General features: G+C 40.8%; 2 protein-coding genes across 3 annotated transcripts; both read left to right on the top strand.

Moving 5' to 3' along the window:
- The first annotated feature begins 10,960 nt into the window (after nucleotides 1–10,960).
- Nucleotides 10,961–14,871, top strand: LOC146752889 (kinesin-like protein KIF20B). 2 transcript variants are annotated; one of them, XM_085531102.1, is made up of 6 exons: nucleotides 10,961–12,165; nucleotides 12,607–12,745; nucleotides 13,475–13,630; nucleotides 14,023–14,083; nucleotides 14,319–14,444; nucleotides 14,708–14,871. In XM_085531102.1, the coding sequence occupies exons 1-6, from the start codon at nucleotides 11,018–11,020 to the stop codon at nucleotides 14,854–14,856; spliced, it is 1,779 nt and encodes a 592-aa protein (XP_085387228.1). In that variant the 5' UTR covers nucleotides 10,961–11,017; the 3' UTR covers nucleotides 14,857–14,871. The 2 variants fall into 2 exon arrangements, 1 of the variants encoding a protein (XP_085387228.1); XR_014940274.1 differs by lacking the exon at nucleotides 14,023–14,083 and having other exon boundaries at nucleotides 14,708–14,796.
- A 1,178-nt stretch (nucleotides 14,872–16,049) lies between these two features.
- On the top strand, nucleotides 16,050–22,959 carry LOC146752890 (kinesin-like protein KIF20B). The gene is made up of 8 exons (XM_085531197.1): nucleotides 16,050–16,203; nucleotides 17,138–17,314; nucleotides 18,264–18,428; nucleotides 19,063–19,182; nucleotides 20,125–20,205; nucleotides 20,934–21,060; nucleotides 21,606–21,748; nucleotides 22,763–22,959. The coding sequence occupies exons 1-8, from the start codon at nucleotides 16,150–16,152 to the stop codon at nucleotides 22,769–22,771; spliced, it is 876 nt and encodes a 291-aa protein (XP_085387323.1). The 5' UTR covers nucleotides 16,050–16,149; the 3' UTR covers nucleotides 22,772–22,959.
- Nucleotides 22,960–27,816: the final 4,857 nt, after the last annotated feature.

Below are 27,816 nucleotides of genomic sequence, written 5' to 3' on the forward strand. Positions count from 1 at the left end.
TTCTGCCACATGTCAGGATCGGCCCTCACTCTCTCAGGGTCAAGTTCGCTTGGATCAGGGCTGTACAACATTTTCGCCATGGCCAATTCCCTCAGGCGCTGAATACCTTTTTGGACGGTATTCCAACTATCAAATTTAGGCTTCAAAGCATCCTTATAGGGGTACCTTTCTCTCACGGCTTCTAACAGCCGCAACCAGAGAGTGGCAGCTCCATCCGAACATCTGCTAATCCCTCTGTCGATACCTGCATCTTGGGCAATGCTTCCTAGTTGGCGAGCTTCATTACCATCTAGAGACAAGCTGTTGGCCCCGTTGTCCCAGCAGCGAAGCAACCAAGCAAGGATACCTTCATCTTGACGCCGTGTGAACTCCTTTCTTGAGCCTTGGATTTCAGTCAGCTTCAGAGGTCGACAGTAGGTGATTTCCTCCTCATCATCAGTCTCTTCTTCATGCCTCTTGGTTTTTGCCTTTGCTTTTCTTGGTACTGCTCCATGCCCGGCACCTGGGTCTTCTGCTGCCCCCCCCTGTGCTTCTCCTTCTTTTCGTTCTAGACGCGTGGACACCCGTTTCCATTTCTTGCCTTCCACAGGGGCAACTGATATTGCTACTGATGCCTCCTGTGACTGATCAGAATTAACTTGGGCTTGAATCTCAGATCGGAAACTCTCTCTCTCCAGAATAGTATGATACAAAGCACGGTATGCATAAGCCAAACCCCACATAAGGTTTACCTCCTTAGATTTCTGACCCAAATACTCACTTAATTTCTTAGGGTCCCTTAGGTGTTCAAGAGTGAAATCCCATGACACTGCGGGTCCCCATGCTTCTAAGACTTTTCCTAAACCTTTCCATATTCCCTGCCAGTCATCATTCTCTGGTTCTGGAGGAGACTTCCGCATAGAACGAATGCATAGGAACATATATGCATGCATTGATAGTGATAACATGAATGCAAGTATGAACCCTATCTCAGTTATTGAAAAGCGTGTGGAAATCTGAGAGTACAACCTAAATAAAAAGGGTTTATTTAGCCTGTACAATGAATTAAACATGGTGGTGTTTGTAAAATTGCCTGTTCCATCTGGGATGCAAGTATTTGTAAAATTGCCTGTTCCATCTGGGATGCAAGTGTTTGTAAGATTCACAATTTCATCTGGGGTGTAGATGCCAAAATTCTGACCATACCACATCTCGTAAAAGTACCAGGCAGGTGTCTCCATCAGTATCCACCTTACTAGGCTATATATCTGCACAATTCCACAACACCAAATTATAGTGTTAATAGTTGACCAATACTTTAAGAAGATCATAATTGCTTTCAATCCCTTAAACAGAGCAACTGGGATGAAGAGTGGATTCATAGCTGGCAGGCTCTGTAAAAGTCAGAGCTAGCTAGCTTTGCTCTAAGGGAGAAAGAAATCCCTTTGTTTTCTACACAAAAGTTAGATAGCAATGCTGAGAATGTACAGCAGCCCTTAATGTTGACAATTTGTCTGGTATTTCAAGGTCACGTTCTCCGTGAGCAGCTACGGAAAGATAACACTCCCAACACTCCCGTAACGAAGCTCTTTAAGAGCAAAGAGAGAGTTGTTCTAAAAGCTAAAAAGCTCTATGCCCACATTCTCCACCAAAAAATCTGTCACGGGTTAGTTAGATTTACCTATGCCCGTGACAGGGGAAGCCACCCCACGCCCCCCCCCCGGGGCCCGGAAAGGAGGGGGAAAAGGGGAGTGGGATAAAACAGCGACAATCTAAGGAGGAAAAACTTATTTTACTAAATATGATATCGAAATACAAGATAACACAATATAATATAATTAAGGCTAACAAATCGAACGAAACAGAGAGAGAGAGTCTCCGAAAAACCGAGAGGCCTACTGTGAACTCTAGGCGACACGGCTGGAACGCTTCCCACTCTCCGAGAAGTTCGAGAGAAGAAAGAGGGCACTCCAGCCTGGGAACGAAATTATATAGAGTCCTGGTCCCGTGACTTATTGTTACTCCTGTTGTTCTCTGGGATATGTAGTCTTCTTCTGTGGACTGCACATTCAACAGAAGTATCCATACTTGACATGATGTTATGATGTGGAATACTGATAGCAAAATTACAAAATTACAAAACCATGACACCTCCTTCAACTTAAAACCATTTCCCCTAGTCCTGCTATTATCAGCCCTTTCGAAGAGTTTACTCCCTTCCTGGGAGTAAGTTCCCTTCAGGTACTGAAAGGCTGCAATGAGGTCACCCCGCAACCTTCTCTTCTCCAGGCTGAACAAACCCAACTCCCTCAGCCTGTCCTCATAGGGGAGGTGCTCCAGCCCCCTGATCATCTTTGTGGCCCTCCTCTGGACCCTTTCCAAAATCTCCATATCTTTTTTGTACTGAGGGCTCCACACCTGGACACAGTACTCCAGATGGGGCCTCACAAGAGCAGAGTAGAGAGGGACGATCACCTCCCTATCCCTGCTGACCACCCCTCTCCTGATGGAGCCCAGGATCCCATTTGCTTTCCGGGCTGCCAGAGCGCACTGCTGGCTCATGTTAAGTTTCTCATCTATCAGGACCCCTAGGTCTTTTTCTGCCGAGCTGCTCTCAAGGACAACTCCTCCCAGCCTGTACAGGTGCCTGGGGTTCTTCCGGCCCAAGTGCAAAACCTTGCACTTTGCCGTGTTGAACCTCATTAGGTTCACCCGAACCCAGCTTTCCAGCCTGTCAAGGTCCCTCTGAATGGCATCTGTTCCCTCCACCGTATCAACTGCACCACTCAGCTTGGTGTCATCAGCAAACTTGCTGAGGGTGCACTCCATTCCCTCATCGATGTCATTAATAAAGATGTTAAAGAGCACCGGTCCCAAGACAGACCCTTGAGGGACGCCGCTCGTTACCGGCCTCCACCTGGACATAGAGCCATTGACCACCACCCTCTGTCTGCGGCCTTTCAACCAATTGCTTATCCATCTAGTTGTCCACCCATCAAATCCACCTCCCTCCAATTTGGAGATGAGGATGTGATGGGGGACCATGTCAAAGGCCTTGCTCAGGTCCAGGTAAATGACATCGGTCGCCTTCCCTTCATCCACCAACGCCGTCACTCCATCATAGAAGGCCACAAGATTAGTTAAGCATGACCTTCCCCTGGTGAAGCCATGCTGGCTGTCTCGGATCACATGCTCGTTCTTTATGTGATCAAGCATGTTGTCCAGGAGGATCTGTTCCATAATCTTCCCAGGCACAGAGGTGAGACTCACCGGCCTGTAGTTCCCCGGGTCGTCCCTGCTCCCCTTCTTGTAAATGGGAGTGACGTGACCCTTCTTCCAATCATCCGGGACCTCACCTGACAGCCACGACTTCTCAAATATGATGGAGAGCGGCTCAGCAACCACCTCAGCCAGCTCCTTCAGGACCCTGGGATGCACGCCATCTGGCCCCATAGACTTATACTCATTCAGTCTAAGGAGGCACTCTCGGACTTGCTCTACCCTTACAGTGGGGAGGGATTTACCTCCTTGGTCCCCACATGGAGGTATGGGGGTGCAAGACTTAGGGACGTGAAAAAGACTAGAATCCTGGCCACCAGTGAAGACCGAGGTGAAGAACTCATTCAGCACCTCAGCTTTCTCTTCATCTGTTGAAGCCATTTCTCCTTTTAAATTTACCAGAGTAGGTACGCCCATTTTGGCCTGTCTCTTCTGGCCAATGTACCTGTAGAAGGTTTTCTTATTGTTTTTCACTAATCATCCATGACTCTACTGCCAAGGACAGTGGGGAGTACCCCTGTGAGACAGAGTACTCCATAACAAAAGCCAGGGTCACTGTGCAAGGTGAGTTGAAAAGCACACTGGAGATGGCATGTAGAGAAGTCGAGGTAAATATCTGCAGCCTGTGGGTGATTTTTTTCTCTTCTGTTTCCTTGAGCAGGATCAATTCTTAGTTTTCAGAAAATATGATGGATTAAAATCTTTTCCTTAAAATAATCTGGAAACTGAATGATTCTCCAGTGTGATGTGGATCTGGGCAGCCTGGTCTGGTGGTTGATGACCCCTTGGAGGGGGTTTGAAACTAGATGATCTTTGAGGTCCTTTTCTACTCAGGCCACTCTATGATTCTGTGATCATTCTATGATTCTATGATCTTGGGTGTTAGTGAGCCAAGAAAAGATGGCAATCTGAATTAGTCTATATTGAATATGTGTAATCAAAACTATATGCAGTTTATCAGATGAGATCCTACCAGCGCATGTATAATGGTATTGAACTTTCCAGATATCTACTGGAATTATCAAACCTATGTAAATGGGTGGACTCTGTGGTCTTCTTAGACTCTTTGCATCTCTATGTGATATTCTGAAATGAGGGCAAAGGAGATTCAGGACACCTCTGTATGCTTGGGACTTGTTGGGGTAACAAATCCCTTTGTCCTACACCCTTATCCTTTTTTTTTTCCTTCCAGAAAAACCTAATTACTTTATCAAGGAGCTTTCAGATGTGAAAATTGAAGAAAGTGGAAGTGCACTTTTTACATGTCAGAGCGAGAAAGCTGCATCCTTCGTCATATGGAGGAAAGGCATTGCTGTGCTCAGGCCTGGCAGGAAATACAAGAGGGCACAGAAAGGACGAGACCTGCAGCTGTGCATAAAAAATCTGGAGAAAAGTGACAGTGACGTGTACACCTGTGACATTGGTGATGCCCAGTCCAGAGCCAAGCTGGTTGTACAAGGTATGTGTGAGAGCCATATGACTGCGCATCCTGTTTCTCCACTCCCAAGACATTATCCTGGTAGAATTTGTACATTTATGGCAGGTCTTTGGGGCTGCAGCTGTCTGGCCTGAATAGCGGTTCACAAGCCATGCACAGAGCAAGCTGCACGGAAAGGGAAAGAACTACCGACTAGAGCAGTGCCATTGAGAACTTTATGTATCATTTAAAAACCAAAAATGCTGATGTACGGTGAGGCTGGTGACCCAGAAATCAGTGTGAACTTTCTATCTCTGACCTTTCTGAGTTAAAAATAGTCCTCCAGAGTTCTAGGCAAAAATTCCCTTATGCTGCATTCTGGGTAGTTGTCACGGTTTAAACAAAAATCTACCTGTGTCCATGACAGTGGGGCCACAGGCAAGCGAGGTGCTAGAAGGAGCTGAACCTCTGTCCCAACTACTTCAGAAGCAGCCCGAACCCCCTCGTACATGGCTAAGATCTCCTTCTCAGTTGGAGCGTAGCACTCCTCAGACCCTTTATATGCTCGACTCCAAAGTCCCGGGGGTTGGCCTTGGGTTTCTCCTAAAGCTCTTTGCCACAAACTCCAAGTGGGACCTTTCTCTCCAGCAGCAGTGTAGAGGATGTTCTTTACATCCTGTCCCGTCCGTACTGGCCCCAAGGCCACGGCACGGGCTATTTCTTGTTTTCTCTGCTCAAAAGCCTGCTGCTGCTCAGGACCCCATGAGAAATTATTCTTCTTCCGTGTTACCTGATAGAGGGGGCTCACTGTGTGGCTGTAGTTTGGGACATGCATTCTCCAAAAGCCCACTACTCCCAGAAAAGATTGGGTCTCTGTCTTGGTGGGAGGAGACATAGCAGTGATTTTTTCAATCACATCTGCTGGGATGTGTCGATGCCCATCTTGCCATTTTACACCTAAGAACTGGATTTCCTGGGCAGACCCCTTCACCTTGCTGCGCTTAATGGCAAAACCAGCTTGCAAAAGAATTAGGACTATCTGTTTTCTTTTCTTGAAAATCTCTGCTGCTGTATGGCCCCACACGACAATATCATCAATATACTGCAAGTGTTCGGGAGCAGTAAAATTATTCATGCTTTATATGATGTTATGATGTGGAATACTGATAGCAAAATTACAAAATTATTAAACCATGACAACCTGGTATTTTTCTTTTTTTTTTCTTCAATATTTTCCTTTTTTTTTTCTTAAATATTTTCCTTTTTACTATTTAAATGTTATGGGCACATCTTATAGAAACACAAGGCTGTTTACAAAGAAGTGCATGATGTGTTGCTGTATGATGAGCAAGATACATCTATTCTTCATCTAGCAGGAATAGTTGCTGAGCCTTAAGAACAGTTTCAGAAAGCTTTGGGAATTTGGGCGTTTTCCTTGTTTCTGCAACACAAAATGAAAATTTACGCTGTATACAAAGAAAAGGGGAGTCCGAACTTGTACGTTAAATTTGAAGGAGATCAATCTGGGGTAATATTTAAAAAAAAAAAAAAAAAAAAAAAAAAAGGAGTGTGGTCATCAAATACTATAAAATATATTAGCTGTTACTAGAATGCCACTTATCTTCCCCCCATATGAATCACTGTCATGTTGTATGTGAATTTGTGAGGTGGGTTTTGAAGCTGAAATTAAAAACTTCTTGTATGGCTGTCTTCATAGTGGCTATCCAGACTATCTGTAGAAATAACAGCTATTATGTAGTCAGCTATTCACCAGTTTTAACTGATTATAAATTACGTTTCAGGGTGGAGAACATAGCATAGTGCCTGACACCTGTGTTGATCCTGAGGGCATTCTTGATTCTGTGCATTATGATGTCATGGATATTAAAGAGCAAGCTGAGGCAGCACATAGTTCCATTGTATCCCTGGGGGACCCGAAGGAAGATATTGGCTGGTTTGAAAAGCAGCTGGAGAAAACTAACTTTGAACTGATGGAGACCAAAGAAGAGCTGACAGAGAAAAACACCAAACTACTTAAAACTGAAGAAGAGCTGATGCAGAAGAACAAAGGTGAGTTATGCGATGTGAAAGGTAGAAGACAGAAATAGTTCATTAATCTAAAAGAGAAATAACCAGTTTGAGTAGGAATTAGAGGAGATGCTCTACCTTTGGAACCATAGCCTGTAGATAAGTGATAGTTTGTTCCTTGTGTATATTCAGGTTCAGCAATTCCACGGTTTTTGGTTATTTCTTTTCTTTTTTCCCCCCTCTCCTTTAAACTGCAACTAGCAGCTTTACGCTTTCGTAAGTATGGGGTTAAATGTCTATATCTTGATTTTTACTTTTATATTGTAATCTCTACTCTTCTTTATGTCTTGTTGATGCAATGTTTTCGTTCCAAGAAATATAGAAAACTTTTGAATCACTCCCAATAAGTGAAGACCACATGCAAATTAATTAATCTGTTCAAAAGCTACCTAAACGTTAGAATATCTGGAAAAATTGATTACTTAATAAACTATCTATTGGCTACTTATGTAATACAACCTTTTCTGTGTGTTACAGACTTTGAAATGCAGATGATTAAATTGGATGAGTCTGTTGAGCAACTTAAAGAAGCAACTGAGGTAACTTTATCAAGAAGATGTTGTGTAAAATTGTTTTAATACCAAGTTGTGGTAGCTTAAAATGCTATGAATGCTCAGGATATCTCCACGTTCTATGCAGTCCATAAAACTTTATCCTGACTAATGTACTGCGAGCTACTGAATATGTGAAGACTAGCTTGATTAAGTATGTGTGCATACCACTTCTGGTGGGTTTTGTTCATTTTTTGATGTTTGGTAGCCTGAAGTAGCTCTGAAAACATTTATAGTTAATTCTGTCACTCAGTTCTCTAACCTTGTAAGCTTAGCAACTTGACCCTTCTTAGTCTTTGACTGTCTGCATCACTGCAACTTAGTATTTCCATGGTGTTAAAGCTGACTGTGATGAGTAGTCATGTCCTCACCTATTACTTCTTCCAAGAACAAGGCTCCAACTCTATCTGTGAGATTGTGTGGCCTGAACACTTCTGAGGCTTTTCTTTTCATAAGCTACTAAAGATGAATAATCAGTCCTTGGCAGTGCCAGCATGGCTTAACAATCGTCATCTTGTAAGTAAGGAAGCTTCACTTGTGGTCAAGGACACAATCTAAAATATGCGTGACAGAGCTGACTAAGCTTTAAGGTTGGATTCTATCTGTCACGATGAAAGTGATTTTAGCAGCTTAGCAGAAGTGTGATGTGATGAACTTGTATGAGAGCTGACCATTTGCTCTTTGACCATGTTTGTAATTTTGTTGACTTCTTGGAAACAGGAAATTCTTTGATAAACTGGTAAACTCTTGATTGTGTGCAAGTCTTTTACTTTGTAACCTGCTAGGCTCTTGCTTTCCCTTGTGTACTCTACCGAGTATTGCACTTGTCATTATCTGAAGGTGTACTTGTTCTGTCTGCTATTGAGATTTGTAACTGATGTCTATAGAGTCACCGGGTAAATATTTTAGCTGTATGGTTTTGTGTAAATATTTGCCTACAGAAGATTACTGAGACTTAAGTGCTCCTTTTGTTAAGCTTCAATGTAACTGATCTTATATCAATACAGGAAAAGACTACCTACCATTTAACTACCATTAAAGCAGAACCGGCAGAAGAGAACACTAATAAAGGAACTGAAAGCAGCCAATTTTCAGTGCTTTCAGTTAAAGCACTGAAACAAGAGAAAACTGAGTTGGAAGTGGGAAGAAAGCACAGTACTGATGAAGATAAGCCTACCGTAGAAGAGCCACCTCCAAAGAAAGGTACAGTTTCTTCCATCGTTGAACAGGGTGTCTTCCAAAACAATAAATTGCTTCCTATTCCGGATAGGAAGCAAAAGGCTGTGAAGCGCGTACCTTATGGTATAAGGAGAAAAGCCACTGTGTTAAACTGTAAATAGAAGTAACTGTTATGTAAATATCCCTTTTTCAGAAGGTCCTATGCTGTTCATTTTTGAATGCTTAGGATTAAAAGTTTTTTGCACTATTTTTTTCCTTTTTTCTGCTTTTTCCTCATCTGTTGATGCACTTGCAGATTTGGTAATAGTTTTAAAGCAGTTTCTTTAGGATTGTTTCAACTGCTGTTGCTGATCTTCTGAGTAGCATCAGCTGTTCAAGTGCCTTTTTTTGTTTGTTTGTTTTGTTTTTCCTGAAGCAACTATCAAAATTGTTGACGACCTGCTAATTGCTCGCTCATGGGCAATATTTGAGCAAAATGGTTTGATAAGCTCTGATGCATTTAACTTCACTTCTGGGCACAGCAGAGCATCAGTGTTCCTAGAATTACGGAAGGCATATACAGTGTAGAAGGGAAAATCTAAAACTTAGCTGTAGTCCCTTCCTTTCTTGTATTCCTCTTGCAAAATATGTGCAAGGGAGAAAGTCAAGGCCTTCTTTGGATGAGATGCTGTTCTTGGATGATTTGTCCCTGCTGCCTTTATTTGGCATAAATATTGAATCCTAATGTGACCACTGAATGGCATCACATATAAGCATCTTACCAGAGACTGAGGGAGGGATGTGGACTCCTCCATACTCCAAATAGTAGTGGGTTTGTTCTAATCATATGACCAAAGCTCTCATTTAAAAATTAGTGACAGCAATGCTCCACATAGGAATTAAAATGGGTAGCTGATAGTCACAATGTCAGCATGAAGTTTTCTGTTAAGAAGTACTGAGTATTCAATCATGTTAAAATTTTCTTCTATTTGTGAGTATTAATAGCGTCCAATTTCAAAAACCGCTTAATATATATTCTTTAGCTATGTTAAATATACACAGTAGAACAATGAGCACAGGTATGTTGTGCTGGTTCTTTTGTAGAATTAGTTATATAAGTAGCACGAGCAAAAGTGTTTTAGGAGATGCTAGGTTATCTCAGCTTCAAGTTCAGGGTATTTACACCATTCTCTGAGCTTTTAGGTCTTGTTTCCTATGCTCTGTAATAATGCTTTTTCCCTACTTCCTGTGTAAGGAGCTTCTAGACTGAACATTACACATCTTCTCCCTAGTCTTATTTATCTTGCTTTAGTGCTTGCTTGTTGTTTTCAGCATAAAGTGTTTAGATTACTTATAAATCATATTCCCCTCACTAGTGTTGCTGGGAGCAGCAGTCAAAATCCAAAACCTGGTTTGGGGTGGAATATGCCACTGCTGTTTCTTCAGTATGACTTTTAAATCAGTTGAGGGCTGTATATAAAACTCCTTAGATGAGTTAAGAGGCTGTTTCCATGCAGTACATGTGAATCTGTATGTAATGCAGGCTGCACGTGGGTGCTATAAAATTCTGCATTTCTGTAGTTGTAGTAATAAAAGGACTGTACAAGAATCATCATGGAATATATTGTTGTGGTGACCCAACCCCTAGTAAGTCTTGACTTATATTTATTTTTCTAATACTTAAAGTATGCATATTATGGAATGGACATAACTGGATTCTAAAGCAATGATGAAATACAGCAGAAGTTCCTTTTGATAGAAAGAAAATGCATGTGATTTTAGCTAATTGCTCACCAGTTAAAGAAAAAAACAGCCCCAAGCTAACAGAATATTTATGGAAACTTGAATCTGCAAATTTGTACAACTTTATGAGTGAACTTTATATGCAAAAGAGTAAGTGTGGACAGAAGTAGGAATCCTCATATTTTGTTTAGAGATCAACTGAATAAGAGAGACAGATATCAACACTTAAGTGATCAACTTCTCCAGGGTTTTATCTTTCTTTTGAAAGTAAGAGGAGTGTGAGTTGGAATGAAATTTCTTAGAGAACTGTTTATCTACCATTTAGATGTAGATGGAGTGATTCCTGGCTGCCTTATAGGGATTGCTGAAGCACGGAAGATAGAAAGAATATAGCTGTGAATTATCTATCTCGTTCCCATGTTTCTTAAATCTAATTAGATTTTCTACTGGTGTGGAGTGGAAGGTTTGAGTAGTGCCATGGTAAAAGTGTTCTTCCAGACTGAAAACCTTTTGCTGTTAATTCTGTATAGAAATCTGAGGCACCTGATTACGTGTTCAGAGGACTTTAATTCCTTCACTAGTATCAAATACTATGTGATGTGAGGGCATGGCTTGCATATTACGACAGTTTTTCACTTAGAAGTTGCTACTTGGTGTTGTGAACTGCTATGTAATAATGATTTTAATCAATCTGAGCTACATTCCTTTTCCCTTTTTTTTTTTTTGTTTGTTTGTTTGTTTTACAGTAGTTGTAAATGAGAGAAAGAAAAAGAACACTGTAGAGCAAAAGACAATTGAACACATGAAACAAAAGTGCTCCGCGTACCGAAAGGAAGTACTAGCACTGAGGGAAAGAACTGAAATCTTGGAACATCATTTAGCTGTGCTTGAAGAACAATGCAGAAGAGAAAAAAATAAAAAAGAAGATTTCAGTAAGCAGGTAACAAGCCTGCGTATTGAGCTTTCTTTTTCTGAAGAAACAGCTGATGTCCTCCGTGAACAAATTCTGCAGGGTCAAGCTGACTATCGGGAAATTGCTTCTGAACTGGATGAACAGAAATCTATAAATATGACACTTGAAAACAAAAATGCCCAACTAACTAACAACATAGAAGCTGCCAAAGAATATATAATTGATAAAGTGTCACAAGTAAAAGAAATGCGGACCAAATTAGATGAAATATACAAATGCCACTTAGAGTTTCACGCCATCAGTACTGACTTTGTCAGTGTAAAGGATTCCTCAGACTCTGAAAAAGATGAGCCAGGGACATCTCAAATTAGTTCTGCATGCATTCAGTCACAGACTTCTTCCATCTCAGATCTTGTGCAGGACCTCTCCTTTAACTATAGTCTTGAAAGGATTTGGGAAGTATGCAGAAGTATTGTTGATGTTTCCTCACAAAAAAGTCAGCACATCAAAGCACTGCTTCAAGACAATGAAAACCTAAAGGCGGGACTGAATAATGCTGAAAATCATAATTGTCAACTTGTAATGAAGCTATGTGAGATTACAACTCACACTAGGCAGGAAGATGATCTTGTGAATCAGTTACATGAGCAAAGAGAAAAGAAAACTCAGGAGTTTGAAGAAAAGACTACAGAAGATCAGAGAGTGATTGCACAGTTTCAGGAGGAAGTTGCCAACTGTGAGGTAAAAATAAGAGAGCTTGAATATCTCCTGGAGGCTTCCAAGACAATGGAAGACAATGTGTCAAAACTCAATGAATTACTTAAAGAAAAAGAATCTATTATTGTTAATCTGGAGACAGTTACCGCAACTCTGCAGGAGAAGTCTGCTAATGCAGACAAAAAGGTTGAAGAGTTTAGTAGCAAAGAAGCAAATGTGATTCAAGAAGTTATGCAGCTGAAAAACAGCTTGGAGCAGATGAAACACTCTCTTCGGGAAAAGGAAAAGAGTGAAATGGAGAAAGTGCAATGTATAGAATCGTAAGTAACCACTGAGTTAACTTAGAGCCCTTTGAGAATGAACTAGAGTTAAAAATAGTTAATGGGAACATCCCTTCGACTTAATGCATCTGCATGCTTATCAATGGCCAAACTACTACTTTAGGATGCTTTGGTATGCTACTTGAGTTCCAAGGGAAAACAGGAGTGTGCAAGGAAATAAAGAATAATATGGGGATTTCTGGTGGTTTTGTTGTACATCCCGCAGAATAGCATCTGAATAATTTATTGCTTCAGCATCTGATTATGAGAAGCAAGCTGAAATTCAAAAGTAATTGTTTAAATCTTGTCACTGGTCTAGATAGATTTAAGAGTCTATTTACAAATAGAAACCAACAGGCAGGACATGGATTAAGCTGTAATTGCTGTTTCCATGAGATGTGTTAACAGTAATGTTCTTTGTCTCTTTATTTTTAACATAAGGCTAGAAAATATTCTTTCTGAGAGTTCTGCCCTTGTACTGAATTTGAAAAAAGATTTGCAGAGGAAAGAAGAAGAGTATGCAGATCTAAAAGACAAACATTCTGATGCCGAGAAACAAATTCAGCAAGTACAAAGCGAGGTTTGTAGTCAACTGAGATTTTTTTTTTCTGTAAGATTATGCTTGGCTTTCTGCTGTTAAAACTTCTCAAACTTTAACTATGAAGTTGGAAATTTCACACTAGTGTGGCTAGCAGCAAATCTTAGGTAAAGTTGCCATTGAAGCTCTAGAGGTGACCAGAAGTTAAAACATGGTTTCGCATAGATAATGAACAGAGGAAAGTAAAGTTGGTTAGTAGTCTGGAATAAGGTTTGTGAAGAGAATAGCTAATCTGCCTCTGGAGGGGACTTGTTATTATCTCTACGTTACTGGTGACTTGCCATTGGTATCCGTGGTAACTCCAAAGCTTAAAACCTAAGTCTTGTGAAAAAACGCTGATAACTGGGAAGAAGAATGCTATTTACTTGAAGAGAAATAGACTAATTTCCAGAGGCTCTTTAATATAAGCATGTATATATTTTTCTTCAATTTCAGCTTCAGTGATGCTAATAGTTAAAATTTAATTATTAAACAAGAAGATATCTTAAAACCCATTTTGCGGGATCTTAGTCTGAAAGTTTATTGGGTGTGCTTGGGTTGGAAAATTGAAGCTTAAAAATGAATTCATGTCTTCCTTGGTAAGCTTGCACTTGCTGTCGTTTTCCTACTCAGCACTTGTTTGTGAATTCCTCTTTATTTAACAAAGAAGTATTTGGCCAGGTTGGATTACAGAAGTCTTTTAATGAACTGTGAGCTGTGCTTACATTACAGGTGTCCACGATGCGTTCTGTGGAGGAATACCTCAGGAATAAGATGGATGAAATTGAAAGGATTGATAACCAGTTTAAGGAGGAACTTGAAAGTCTTGTTAACCATTTTAAGGATGAGCTGGATTATAAAGACTTCTATATCCAACAACTTAAACAGGTATTTTACTTGCTCTTAATTTTTATTTAATGAGTGATGGAGGTTTTCCAAGCAACAGGGAAAAGGTGAAAAAAAGAATTGGAGCAAAATGAAAGTGGCCAACTGAAATTAGCAGTAGACCATGAAAGATATTCAAATAATTAGTCACTACAGAGCACTGGCAGATTGCTTTAAATACAATAATCTGCATAGTAAATACATATGTAATACATGCATATAACCTGATCTTGTTGAGTGACATCACGATATGTTAATTGAATTTTCTTACCATAAACTCTTTTTATCAGCTTGAGTCCTTATTTATGCTATATGAAAAACTTATTAATTCTAGGCTGTCTTAAAGATTCTGCTTGTTTCTACTGTGTATGCTTTTCTTTCAACATGAAATATAGGAGCTGGTGGAAACTGAGAGGATGGAAGATATCTCCAAAGACTATGATCAACTATGTGACGGTGAGCCATTATTTGTGTGTGTGTGTGTGGAATATCCATGTAATTGTTGTCACATTGCGAATGACTTTGAGTCTTCTGTGTTCCGATTTTAAAACATATCTGCATGTATTTGTATGTAAATATTTCAATGGAGATGCTCTATTTCTTTTAAAAGAGCTTTTGGTCATGGGAGAATCTTGATTTGAGAATAATGGGAGCTAGTAGGGAGTTCATCTGTAAATTTTCAAACCTTCAGATCTGTGTGCAAGGGATAGAACAATTGAAGTTATGCGGATGACATTAGAAGAACAAGAGGAAATGCAGCTTGAACAAGATGAAATGCTTCAAGCTCAGTTAGAAGAGAACCAAAAATTAGCTTCAGGTAATCTTTCCAGGGAAAGGGAGCAGGGATGCAAAAGGGGTTTAGACGTACTGTGATAGCCACTTCTATTTTCATGTGACTGTTACTTAGGCATTAACGTTCCATAGTAAACAACAAATCTCTTGTAGTTAAAGGCTTCTGTTATTTCTTTATGTCTGTAGCAGATAAAACCTAAGCTGCTTTAGTAAAAAGTCATTGGTGTGGTATTTCAAATATATACTTGAAATGATATGCTATCTAACCTCATTTTGTGTATTGAGTAGAACTGATTGCATGGAAACACAAATACAGTGAACTGGAATACCAGAGCAATAGTGACTGGCAGCAAAAGAACAACGAAAGTGATGAGGCAAATTTGAATGAAAACAGTACAGAATTAATAAAGCTGCAAAAAGAGCTGGAGGCAACTTAACTTCAAAGTTGTAACTTGATAAAGTAAACTGTTATATTGATTACAGAAACTTCCTGTAAAAGCTGCAGTGCAACATGCAATAGGGACCAGGTACAGCTTTTTTGTGGTACGTTAAGAATGGCATCACTGATGCCCCCATAGTATAGGAAGTGTAGCCTTCCCTACATTATGCTGCCATGAGCAGTGCTTCTTTTGCTGGCCTCTGAACAGTTAGTTGTCTTATCCCATCTGATGTTATTTTTTCTTGTTGATGTTTGTTTGTTTTTTTTTAAAATAAAAGTAGTGGGCTGGCAGTGGGAGTTTTCTAAGTGAGTATACAATAGGTTACATCCACTCTGTTAGTGGAATGGTTCTGAGCTTCTTTCCTCCTTCACCTTGAGTAAGCTTATTCATGATATCTTTTTTTAATGCGCAGAGCCAATTCCCTTTTTCAAGAAGAGGGGAAAGTTGAACATTCATTGCTTCATTCTATACCACGTCAATGTGCTATAAGCAGAGTATACTTATACAATTGTTGTTTGCAAGAAAGGAATACTAACTCAAAGCAAACTGTAACTTACGGTGTATTTGTCAAAACTGTTTTCTGTTAGTTGCTTGGGCAACTAATATAAGCTATCGAAATCATCATCTAACTTTATCACCAGGAAGCCTTTTTTGTTGGGCTGCGGGTCTACTAATTTTCCTTGGTTAAAAGACTTTTATTTTTTCCAAGCAGTTTCTCAGGTGCTCTGTCCTATATATGAGAATGTCTGCCAGTAGGTTTGATAGGAAAGGAGACTACTCCTACAGTGTAAACTATGTTGCTTTTCTTTGTCTTTCAACCCTGAAGGAGCTGCAAGTTTTTCTACAACTGCTGCAAGGCAGCGTAAAGTGTTAGAAGTTTTTAAGTTAAAAGAGTTTTTCTTATACTGACTTTTGGTGTAAGTTCTGTAAAGCTTGTGTGAACATTTATAAAGAAAAAGAGATGTTTTATGGAGGCTCTCCAGTCTGAATAAGAAATACTGGAAATGATTATTTTTTAATGGAAAGGAACTAATGATTATCCAATACCTGCCTTTGGGAATATTCTGTAGTAAAAACTGCTAATGTTTCTGTTATCTTGCAGAAACAAGTCTATTTAATGATGACCTGGCTTTTAAGACTTTTATTCCTTAATGTCTCACTATTTCATTTTTGGTTTCTTTGAAATAGGAAAGTGAGACTAAGTATCAAACTGATAGAAAAAAGTGGCTGGAGGAGAAAGAAGAGCTCCTAAATCAGATAAAAGAAGCAGAGAATCTTCGCAACAAAGAAATGAAACAATTTGCTGAGGACCGACAACATTATGGAAAGCAACAAGCAGAAATCGTAAGTGATGAGGTCCTGGCAGAGTTGTCTGGTGCCTGTAGTTTGGAGACAACTACATACCAAGTATTAACAGTAAGGGTGCATAAGAGCAGCTTGTCCAAGTCCCCTTGCTTTCTTATGTGGCAAAGCCCATATGAGAACTGCTTGATTTGGAAAAAGAAGGAATGGGGGGGCCACAAAAAGAAAGATCTTTCATAAGTGCATAATGAAATGTCACGTATGTGGGACATCAATAAGAAAATTACAGTTGAAAAATAGATCACTATTTAATGAGGCTAAGAAAGTATTTTGTACAATAGCTTTTGTTTGTTCTCTTTTCTGCAAAGCAGAAGGCCTTTAAGCCTTTATAAGGAAGAAAAGGCAATTGAGTTTCTAAAGAAACCCCACAAACTTCTCTCCAGATACTGAATAAAAATACTTGGTCAAACGGCCACAGTTTTGCTCCTTTATCACTTTCCAAATAGTGACTGATAACAAAGTCACTTGAGTTACTTGAGCTGTTTGCTGGGCTCTTGTCATGTAACTTCTTAAACATGTGAATCTGTACATTCTGCAAAGCTTTTTTTACATCTGGAAGTAGTTAGTCCCGACTTTCTGGACCTGCAAGCAGCATAGAAGGATGTGAGGAGCTTAGTATTATTATCACTTTGTGACTTTATTTTCCTAACGCTCATTAGTAATCATTAAATGAGCAAATTGAAGTGGAGGTTCTAAAATAATACTAATATTTTTTCACAAGGAGAGTAATGTAGGTTGTCTAATAGAAGCATGGATTTGCTTCTGTAGGTTTGTAGTGCAACTAGTTCTAGAGCTCCTGTGGATCTTGAAGAGATCATACATTTACTAAGACTGTAAAACGGTGCTAACTACCAAAGTGTTAGAACAGTTCAGTGTGTAGTAGGTGATGTTCACTGTTCATCTGTTCTTCTTTTAGGAAAGACTTGTTGCCCAGTTGGAGGAAAAGGACCGTAATCTTCAAAAGTGGCGTGAGGAGAGAGATCAGTTAGTAGAAGCTTTGGAAAAACAGCTCAAAACTTTGGCTTCTAATGTCATACAAAAAGAGACAGAAATAGCAGAACTGAGACAATCTGCCTTAAAGGATTCAAGCAAGGTCAGCTCTCCTTTCCTCCTACCTGATTAGCTACCCATAAATTCTGTAAGACTCCTGTACCTGCTCTTTGTATTCTGGGTGTGGTTCTGTTCTTGAACACTGTCGTATTGACATCATGTGCAACTAACCAAAAAAAGCACCAGCTTTTATTTTTGTTCTTCAGAAACAGAATTTCTGTTAATTACTAAAATTTCAATTTTTTCAGTAGTTCAGATAAGCAGATGTCAGTTTGATGCTTATGATCCTACAATCATACTGGACATCTGTAGCTTTTTCTGATAATTCACAGCATTTCCGGATCCCAAGCTAGGCTCAATACTCAGACAGTAGTTCTGTCTCAGGTTTCTTACTTTCTTTGCTTTCTCTGAGGTAGTATCTACAATGGCATGAAAAGACAGAAGGGGATGTGGAGAGAGATTAAGGGAAGCATCAAAAAGCAGAGGGGGGATGATCTCTGGAAGTTGCATTTCTTATTTCAACATCCAGCTTTTAATCAGGATAGCCAATCTAAGCCGTAGCATAGAATTTCGGAAGCTAAACAGAAGACTAAATGAGTTGTGCTCTTTTGAGAATGTTTGGATTCACTTTCTCTGAGAAGAAAGATGTTCTCATAGCAAAACTTCCCCTACAACTGCCGACGTTTCACAGTACCGAGGATTTGGGAACAAATAAAAGCTCGGGTTATTATATCTTAAGGGAGATGAAGGCTGAAGCACATAAGTAAAATAGAAGAATCAAAATATATTGTATTACAACTTCCCAGGCAATTCTGTGACTACTGCACTTGTAACAGTGACCGTACAAATCCGTGAAATGTTACTGTTCTTGAATAGTTAAGTGTTCTAGCCTGCAATTCTAAAACTGATGCTACTAAGTAATTGCAATACTGCTTGTGTGTGTTAATTCCTTTTGCCAGTCCCACAACTCAGCAGTTTTTACTGTTTATTAGGATAATGCAATAGTGATAGAAGAGTTAAGAAAAGAACTGGCTGACAAAGATGACTTTATAAAGGAATTAAAACAACGCATTAACCACAGTAGCCCTCAGTGTTTGCCAGAAATACCTTTACTTGAAGAAAGACAAAGTAGAAGGAATGACTCTGTAAATGGAAAGGTATGATTATATTTATAGAAAGTCAGTACTTAACATCTTGTTAACCCCTTTTTGTTCTTCTGTTTTCCTAGGAGATACTGGAGCTAGAATCATTTTTCTTAGCATATAGTCCTTTAACTACATATTCAGTGATGAGTACTTGTTGGTTCTTTTTGTCTTCCACTCAAACATGAGCTCTCATCTTCTCAAAAATATTTTATTTACTAGAACACCATCTCTGTGTGTACATTATGGAACTTTTCCATGCAGTTTTCCATGTATTCGTATGTGGATGCTGAAGATTAGGCAGAGGTTTAGCCTTTGGTGTTCTAACATAGCAGCTGTGAGCGTGCAGAGTATGGGGGGAATGGATGACAAAACGACCAGCGTTACAGATTTTGTCCCTAAATAATGTCTCGCTTTCTCTCTTTTGGAGGCAGAATACTGCCTGAGACTGTTAGTGAGACCCAGTAGGGTGTATCTGAAGATCACACAATTAATAGATGTTACTACCTTCCCACACTTGTGCTGTGTTTCAGCTTACGTGTTCATGTGGCGTCTGAGCTTGAGGTTTTACACTGTTACTTTAGAAAACTCGAGATATTTTGGAGGTCTAATGCATAGCCTAATCTTTACTCCTTTTAAATATTTACAGCCTAGGAAACAACAAAGCAAAACTAAAACTGGAGAAAGTATTCCATTAAGATGCAAACCTGAAGACAATTATTTGTCACGTCGATGTACTAGGAGCCTCACTTCATTAAATGAATCTGAGGTTAGTATGAAACTTCAGATCTGAAAATGTTGTGATTGTATTGCTTTTGATAAGGAATGAGTAGGAAAAGATCTCATGTTCTCTAAACAATTCCCAAGTTTTAATTTATTTATCCCTTTCAAGGTGATCAGATCACCTGTTTTTATAGCCTTTGATAGGAATAAAAGCTGTTGAAACAATTGTGTGATGAATTTTTGTCAGGTGCTGTTGAAAACTCTCCTCATGTTAATGCTTATGAAGTGGCTCATGATTAGATAAGTTACTTGGAAAAAATCCATGGAGCCACTGAAACGGGCACAGCAAACTGAACTTATTTTCTTCCTCTGCGGGATTTCTGGATATTGTTTTGTTAGCAGATGATATTAATCATTCCTATATAAGTTTTTAATTGCTAACTTTCAAAAAATAGCAGTTACATATATTTTAAAAACAAAGTATTTATTAACCAACTTAATTCTTGGAAATACAGTGGGTGGTGATACTCCATTCAGATTCTTAGCAGAGCCTGATAAAGTGGCTCTGACTACTTTTTGTCTTTCTACAATTAAAAAAAGCATTAGAAACAAGCATTAAAAATGCTATTTCTACCTCAGTAAAGTAGTTGAAGAATTTAATTAATGAACTGCTTTAATGAACAAAACTAATAGCCAAGCTCAGTGATAATGGTTTAAGAGAAGGGAATTTCTCTTAACTTCATTGTGTATTTTCTTTGAAACCTGTAGACATAAATCAGCTTTTTAGACATCATGAGATGTCTAATACTGATATCTTAATGTCCTATTTTTATAATTGAATGCTTATTTATTATTTGATTTACAGTGGAATAGTTACCACTAGCAAATACTTCCCTACTATTAGCAAAAGTGTTTAAAGTGTTCACTTTTGTGACATCAATTGTTCTTTCCAAAAGAATCATGGCTGAAACTTGTCTTATTTTCCCAGGATTTTGTGAAAAGTGAGAACACGAAAAATACAAAATGTGTCATGGCTTTTAATTCACCCTCTGCAAGTGACGAGAAAATGGTTGGTTTTTGTTCTAGTTTTGAAGCTAGCTTGGGACTTCTTGTAATTGTGTGGTCACACAGAAGAAGCAGTGTCTTATCCTTATGTGTATACCTGAATGGGAATCTTACATGCTTATGAGCTCTTCCTATTAAATTCCATAAGCTAACCAAAGGGCAAGTCAGTCTGTCCCCAGAGCGTATAATGGCTGTACTGTGTAATGATTTGGAGGGAAGGATATTGCACACTGAATAGTTGGGAAGAGAAGCTTTAGTGTATTATCGTGTGCTTTTGTAAGTGAAGCCCTTGTATTAAACTAAGGTTCGTATCATTAATATGCATGGCAGTTATTAAAAACAGATGTTCACATGTGATAGCAGTATCCTTGGCATGGTCAGAGTATGAGTAGTAGATTTTTCCCATCTGTTGTCTTCTGCTTTGTATGTTTGTTTATTTTATGTAATTAGAACAGCTTATGTAAGAAACAACTCCACAGGTTGGGAGCTACTTTTAAAGAAACTACTGCCTTATTAAGAAACTTTAAGAAACGTATGCCTTGAAATAGCTGAGATTTTGACAACTCCCTAAAGGGTATAAAATTGTCTACATTACTTGCCGTTGTGGTATCATCAGCATAATGAACAGAGGTGTCAGTAGTAAAGCTCAAAATGTCAACTTAAAATAACGTTGAACTAAAATGAAGTTTAAACAATGCTCTTGTTTCACATGTTCACATCTCTGTTGAACAGAAATCCGGAAAAGACTACTTCCTGAGAAAGCGAGTACATGCTTCAAGACTGACTAAAAAGAAGGATGAAACACTGCAAAAAGTTGGAGATTTTATTCAAAGCTCTCCTTCTATTATACACTCTAAAGGTTGGTGTAGAATAAGTTTTATTCCATGTTTTCTAGACATTGTAGAATGGCTTGTTTCTGCTGTAGGCTATTAATGTATGTGTTCTTAGAGAACTTGTCTGCCATGTTAAGTTGTCTTGTCCTTTGATTTATGAAGTAAATGCATTTATTCGTCTCTTCAGAGATTCATTATTACATTTGTGAAAACCTACAAGTATACAGAGAAAGTTGGTTCTGTCTTGTGCTTCTGTCAGCACGAAAGTTAGGCCTGTTGTTTAACTCCTGCTGAAGTTTCTGACTTCCAGCGACTTCTGAGCCATGATTGTCTTTCATACTCCATTTTAACGCGTGCTTTAAGCTGCCGTACCTGAACCTATAAACTGTTTCAGCTATAGAAGCAATAAAGAACCTCGACGAACAAATACAATTTCTGAGTATTTTCACTTAAATGTTACATGTCATTTATAAACCAAGTTTGTTACGAAGCTTTTTTTGCATTCATTGATTTAAAGACTCACAAAACCAGTAAGTTGATTGGTTTATGTATCAAAACAAATTTCTTCTAGCCAAGAAGCTGATGTCAGCAGTAAGTTCTCCTAAATCAAACGAACCTGAAAGTGTCGAAGAAGGAGAGACCAAGCCAAAACGATGCAAAAGGAAGCTGTATTCCACTGTCGTTTCTGGCCCTCTAGATATACCTGCTTCTTCGGTAAGCGATTATACTGTAGTCTTGGCTTAAAATAAACTACTAAGGAGTCCAAACAGACTGGAGGTTTCATCTATTTGCAGGAGGAGGTTGAAAGTACTGAGGTATTTCTTTATTCTACCAAGTCATTCTTGTTGGTCTTCCTGCTGTTCTGTTTTATTTTGTCCTCAAAGATCTCTGTGTTTGGCTGGCTTACAGTTTACTAAGTAGGTGATGTAGCAATCACGGAGATGTCTTCTAATTTGGAATCATAGATAATTTCAATGTGTTGGAGTGGGATTATTCTACTACACGCTTTTCTAGAGCACAACGTAGACAGCTTTTTAGGTATGCTTAAACTATGATCTCCTGTCTAAGCCAACTTGCAAAGGATCTGATGTGCCAGTTTCATGACTCTGTCGGCAGCTATTGTGCTAAGAACATTCTTGCTCTGTTGGAACTGCATCTTTTAATTATATTAGAGTCCTTTTTCTGTTCAGCATAGTGATCATTTGCCCATACTGTAATACCCCTCTGAATTTTTTGATGATTTGACAAATGATAGGGGCAGAAACCAAAATGTTATATTTTTTTTGTTAGAGGATGAAGAAGATGAGACAATTTCTTTTCTCACTGTAGTTCTGAGAACATGGAACTGAACCGAGAACTGAAATTCTGGGCAAGTCATAGCTACAGGGATTGAGGCTAAAAATGTTTTCTGAACGCTTCATGTTTCACAAAACAAGTATTATAATACTCTTTTGAAAACAAGTATTTCAAAATGAAAGCTGCCTTCAGGCTTTCCTCAGATGTGTGTGCTTTTTTAAGATAAACAGGATTTTGTACATTCTCCATATTTGTTCCTTGTGATTAAGCTGCATTAAAATGATCTCGGTATCCCATAGTTTTCTGAATAAAATATAATAAGCAAATGCCAGTCTGAAATCCATTTAGGGGAAGAAATATGTTTGCGTGGGTCAAGAAGAGCTTGTCAGTCTTGTGTGAAAAGATGAGTAACTTTTGAAATGTTTTCTTCAGGAATCTTAGGAACAAAAGAAGGAAAGTGATCATCTGATCATCAAGCGACGGCTGAGATCCAGAACAGCTAAAAAACCTTGAAGAAGCATGTTTGTTCCCCTTTCTCAGGACATACTTTTATCGTATTATTAAAACTGGTTGTTAATAAACAGTAACAGTAACTCCGTTGTGTTCTTAAATTTGTATATAGGTGTATGTTGCAGAACGGTGGGAGAAAAGCAGACGACCACACCTGTCATTGACATATGATCAGCGAATCTCATTTATTCCTTGGCTGCGTGTACCTTTATAATACGGATAATTAGCTCATACATATTGCAAAAGTGCAGCTCATCATTGGTTCCCAATTACATACTATCCCCGAGTATCTTAACAGCTTGTTGTTATCAACTGAAAGCTACTCCCTTGCTGAGTTCCCAGAACCATGGCTAGTTTCTCACCATCCCAGGGCATCCTGTTGTTCTTGCTGTCCTTGCAGGTGTTATGGCTGCTTGTTTAGCTGCACCGTGTTTACGACCCTTCTCAGCTAACTAGCTGTAAAAAACACTCTCAGGAGAAAGGAAAAAGCAACACTAAAAGAGAAAAGCAGTAGTGAAAGGGAAAAGCAGCAGTGAAAAGGAAAAGCAGCAGTTAAGGGGAAAAGCAGCAGTGAAAGGGAAAAGCAAGACTAAAAGATAAAAGCAGCAGTGAAAGGGAAAAGCAAGACTAAAAGGGAAAAGCAAGAATAAATAGGGAAAAGCAGCAGGGAAAGGGAAAAGCAAGACTAAAAGGGAAAAGCAAGACTATAAGGGGAAAGCAAGACTAAAAGGGGAAAAGCAAGACTAAAAGGGAAAAGCAGCACTAAAAGGGAAAAGCGGCAGTGAAAGGAAAAAGCAGCAGTGAAAGGGAAAAGCAAGACTGAAAGGGAAAAGCAGCAGTGAAAGGGAAAAGCGGCAGTGAAAAGGAAAAGCAAGACTAAAAGACAACAGGGAAGTGAAGGTTACTCTTGTGCAGATGTCATGGTTTTGTAATTTTCATTAAAAACCAGTCAAGACTAATGTGGCCTCATAGCGCTCAATGGAGTCCCAGGGGAGATAGTGGGAATGAATAGGGGTTCACATCTGTATGCCCCGAGGCTGGTGCTCGCCTCTCTGACTGTGGCTTTAGGCTCCAGAGCTGATGTTGGCTTCCCTTACTGTGGCTTTATGGCCCAGGGCCAGTGCCGGCCTCATGGGCTGGGGCTTCTGCCAGCTGGATACAGCTGCTGGCTGAACTGGCCAGGATGGAGCCTTCCCTGCGCAGCCTCCCATGTGCATATCCACCCCAAGAATGGAAGTCCTCCTTCTATGCGTACCCCATTCCACCACAATGAGGAAACCAAACCATTTAGGCACCTGAAATGCTTCTGCTCCTGCAGTCTGGCAGAAAGCAATGCCCTCTGTCTCATGCCATCTCTGCACAAACTGGAAGGGAATGGGGAGACATATGTCAGATCCAATGGGACAGGACTTCACTGGCTGCAGTTTAAAAGCAAATCACCCCAGCTCTCGTTGCCCTCTATTGCTGGGTACCCCTTACCCCTGGCCACTGGATTTCCACGCATGCATCCTTCCTTGGAGCTAAGTGTGCCTTTCCCAGCAGCAAGCAGCGAGCTGGAGTCAGCACCAAAACCAAAACCTCCTTGTGCCTTTCCCTGTCCTTCTTTCACACATCGTCTTTTAGTTTCAGAAAATAGGGCCAGACCCCAACAAAACAAGAGCTCTAAGACAAAGCAGCTGCTTTATTTTCCTCCTCCCCTTTCCTCATCTACACCCCACAGAAAGACCATTTGCCAAGTAAGGGATGCAGTGATCAGGTGTATGAGGGGCAAAGTGAATCAAGCTTAATTTCAAAGGCTTGTCTCTTCCACGTGACTTCCCTGAGGTCTGATACAATCGTACAGCCATAGACTCATAGAATAGCCTGGGTTGAAAAGGACCACAGTGTGCAGGGTCTCCAACCAGCAGACCAGGCTGCCCAGAGCCACATCCAGCCTGGCCTGGAATGCCTCCAGGGATGGAGCATCCACAACCTCCATGGGCAACCTGTTCCAGTGCGTTACCACCCTCTGTGTGAAAAACATCAACCTAATATCCAACCTAAACGTCCCCGTATCACTTTAAAAACATTCCCCCTTGTTCTATCACTATCCACCCTTGTAAACAGCCATTCCCCTGCCTGTTTATACACTCCTTTCAAATACTAGAAGGCCACAGTGAGGTTTCCCTGGAGCCTTCTCTTCTCCAAGCACAACAAGCCCAGTTCCCTCAATCTGTTCTCATAGGAAAGGTGCTCCAGCCCTCTGATCATCTTACTGGCCCCCCTTAGCATTATCTGCATTTCTCTTTTGCCTTCCTAAAAAGCACACCTGCTTCAGGGCACATTTCATCCCACTGATAGGCCTTGTAAGAAGCACTATGGCAAGTCCATATGCAGAAAACACTGGCATTCCATTCACTAACAGAGAAACTATTCTGCCCTTGCTCCTGACTCTTGTCCCTGCCTCCTCCTGCACTGGGCAGTGTTTGTGGGCAATGAAAGAAATACCCACATTCTGGAAAATACAGACAAAAAAGAAACAGGCAGAAAAGCGGCACTAATACTTTGTCACTGGTGGGAATCTCCACAGAAAGTGCTGTGCTAAAGGTGTGAGGTTAGGGGATCATCACTATCAAGATAAAAGTCACAGCATGGAAGATTTAGCGATGGCGTGCTGACTAGAAGGAAAAAACAACACTTACCTTGGAGCTTGTTCATTTTCCCTCCTATCATTGGATATCTTATCAACATCTACGTAGCTCTGAAGTTGGCCAAAGCCTGTTGCCATGAGCTTTGCTAAACGCAACAGTGCTGTGGCTCAGAGGTATTACACCGGCACATAGCATAGGAGAACTCCATAACCCAAGTGTCAAGGGAAGAAGAAAGGGGAACTGTTACAATTAATTACGTTCACTAAATTGGTAATTGTAGGCTTCTTGTCACACACTACTGCCTACAGCAAAACAGCACAGATGTTGACAACTGTGATTTCTGCATACAAGCAACCACTCAAGGCTGAGCACACTCTCCTGTCTCTTTGCCATTCCTAGAAAGACCCAGAAGAGCTCAGTGTTCTCTTGCTGTTAGTTTACATCCTCCAAGCACTTCCAAAGGCACGCTGCTCTGTAGAAAAAGCTGAGCTGCCCAGAAAGTTTGTGCAGGAAGAAGGCAGCAGTATCAGTGCACGTCATCCTGGGGGATCTGAAAGCATTTGTGAAGAGAACAGGGAAAGAAGAGGGAAGAGAGCAAAACCAACAGGCACTAGCACTGCTGCCCACAGGGGGCGGGGCTTGAGGCAGGGCCTGTGCCAGAGGGGGGCCTGGCACAGTTAGGGCCAGCTCAGGGCCCAGAGCAGAGGGGGAGCAGGCAGAGGCAGGGCCTTGGGGCCCAGGATGGAGGAGGACCAGGCACAGCTGGGGCCAGCTCAGGGCCCAGAGCAGAGGGGGACCAGGCACAGCTGAGGCCACTGCAGGGCCCAGGTGAGAGGGGAACCCAGCACAGTCGGGGCTGCTTTGGGGCCTGGGCCGGAAGGGGGCCCGGCACAGCCAGGGCCTATCCCCCTTTTTTGCACATATGAAATGCTCCCAGCTGTGCTGCACAGCAGAACATCTTTCAGTGGAGATGAAAGCCTGTGAAATGAGAGAATCCTTTCTTATTTCTTTCACATTTGTGTTTGTTGACTGCAGTTCCAACCAGGTGGACTCGCAGTGTCTTGCAAGTGCCACCTGGAAGCAGGTACAGACTGGAGACACAGCACCCTCAATGTCCAGGTGAGTAACAGCAGCCAAGGAGGCCTTTGGGCTCTGCAGGGTCCAAGTGTGGAGCATTACACACAGGAACAGCTGAGTATAAAGACAGTGGCAGAGCTGCAGAGCTTGCCATAGTAGAGAGCCACAGTGGCTCAGCTCATTTCCCACAGTAACGCAGGAAATAAGAGCCATGAGGGAAATGCAGATGCCTTCTGCCCCCATCAGAGGGGAGGAATGAGCTGCACTTCCACAGAGACATTCCTCTCACAGCCACTCACACCTCAGGTGTGGAGGGACGAGCTGGGGCTGCTGGTGGCAGCTGTGGAACACTGCCATCTGTGGTGCTCCATCCTGCCCTGGAGGTGGGCATGTAGAGCTGAGGACCTTTGTCACTGCACAAATGACTGCAAGCAGAGATGTAGCAGAGGGAACATAAAGCATTTAATAAATTATCATACAAAGCAATGAGTAATAGAAATGACAGTATTTCCAACCAAATATCCCCCATCCTAGCAGTCATATCTGATCTCTATAGTCCCACCCAAACAATTTCCCAGCCCCCTCCAATTCCTCCTCACTATCCCACCCCTGATTTTCCCTCCCCCAGTTCCCACACAGTAATTGCCCACACTAATTACCAGCATGCAGGGCATAGAGAACACCTGTTCCTTGTGTGCAGACACCTGGAAAAAAAAGAAGTGTCAGGGAACTGGAGGTCTGTAGCAGGTTCTGGAGGCTCTGCATAGAGCATAACCCCAGACCACAACCCCATCAGCTGCTGGAGCAGCATCATCCCTGTCATTGGGGGATGTTGCCAGTGGTGGACAGGGACACAGGGAGAAGCCACACCTTGGTGTATCTCTGCATCTGCTCATGTCCAGTCCAATCCTCTATAGCACTTTCCATCTTCTGTCCTTTGTTCTTAACTGTATCCTTCCTTCTCTTCTGCTCTTTTCCTTTCTTTTAGGTGTCTTACCTGTATCTGCTTTTCCCCTCTTCTGTTCTTTTACTGCTCTGGTCAGCATCCAGTGTCTGCACCGCAACTCTAGGTTTTGGGATGGAGAAAGGTACACAGGGCATAGATTTGTACAAGAAAAGCACTCTTGCTGTGCCCAACAGATGACAAAAAGGAGTCCTCAGGACCACAAAGGCAGCTTTGAGGGAACCTGTTTGGTGAAATGCTCAGGTGCTGTTTCCTTCCTTGCACCAACAGCCTGTTTGTGTCCACACGATGCCAGTTGTCCTCCT

The sequence above is a fragment of the Coturnix japonica genome, unplaced genomic scaffold, assembly GCF_054131305.1.
Source record: "Coturnix japonica strain WE unplaced genomic scaffold, WE-NBRP24 Scf040, whole genome shotgun sequence".
NCBI lineage: Eukaryota > Metazoa > Chordata > Aves > Galliformes > Phasianidae > Coturnix > Coturnix japonica.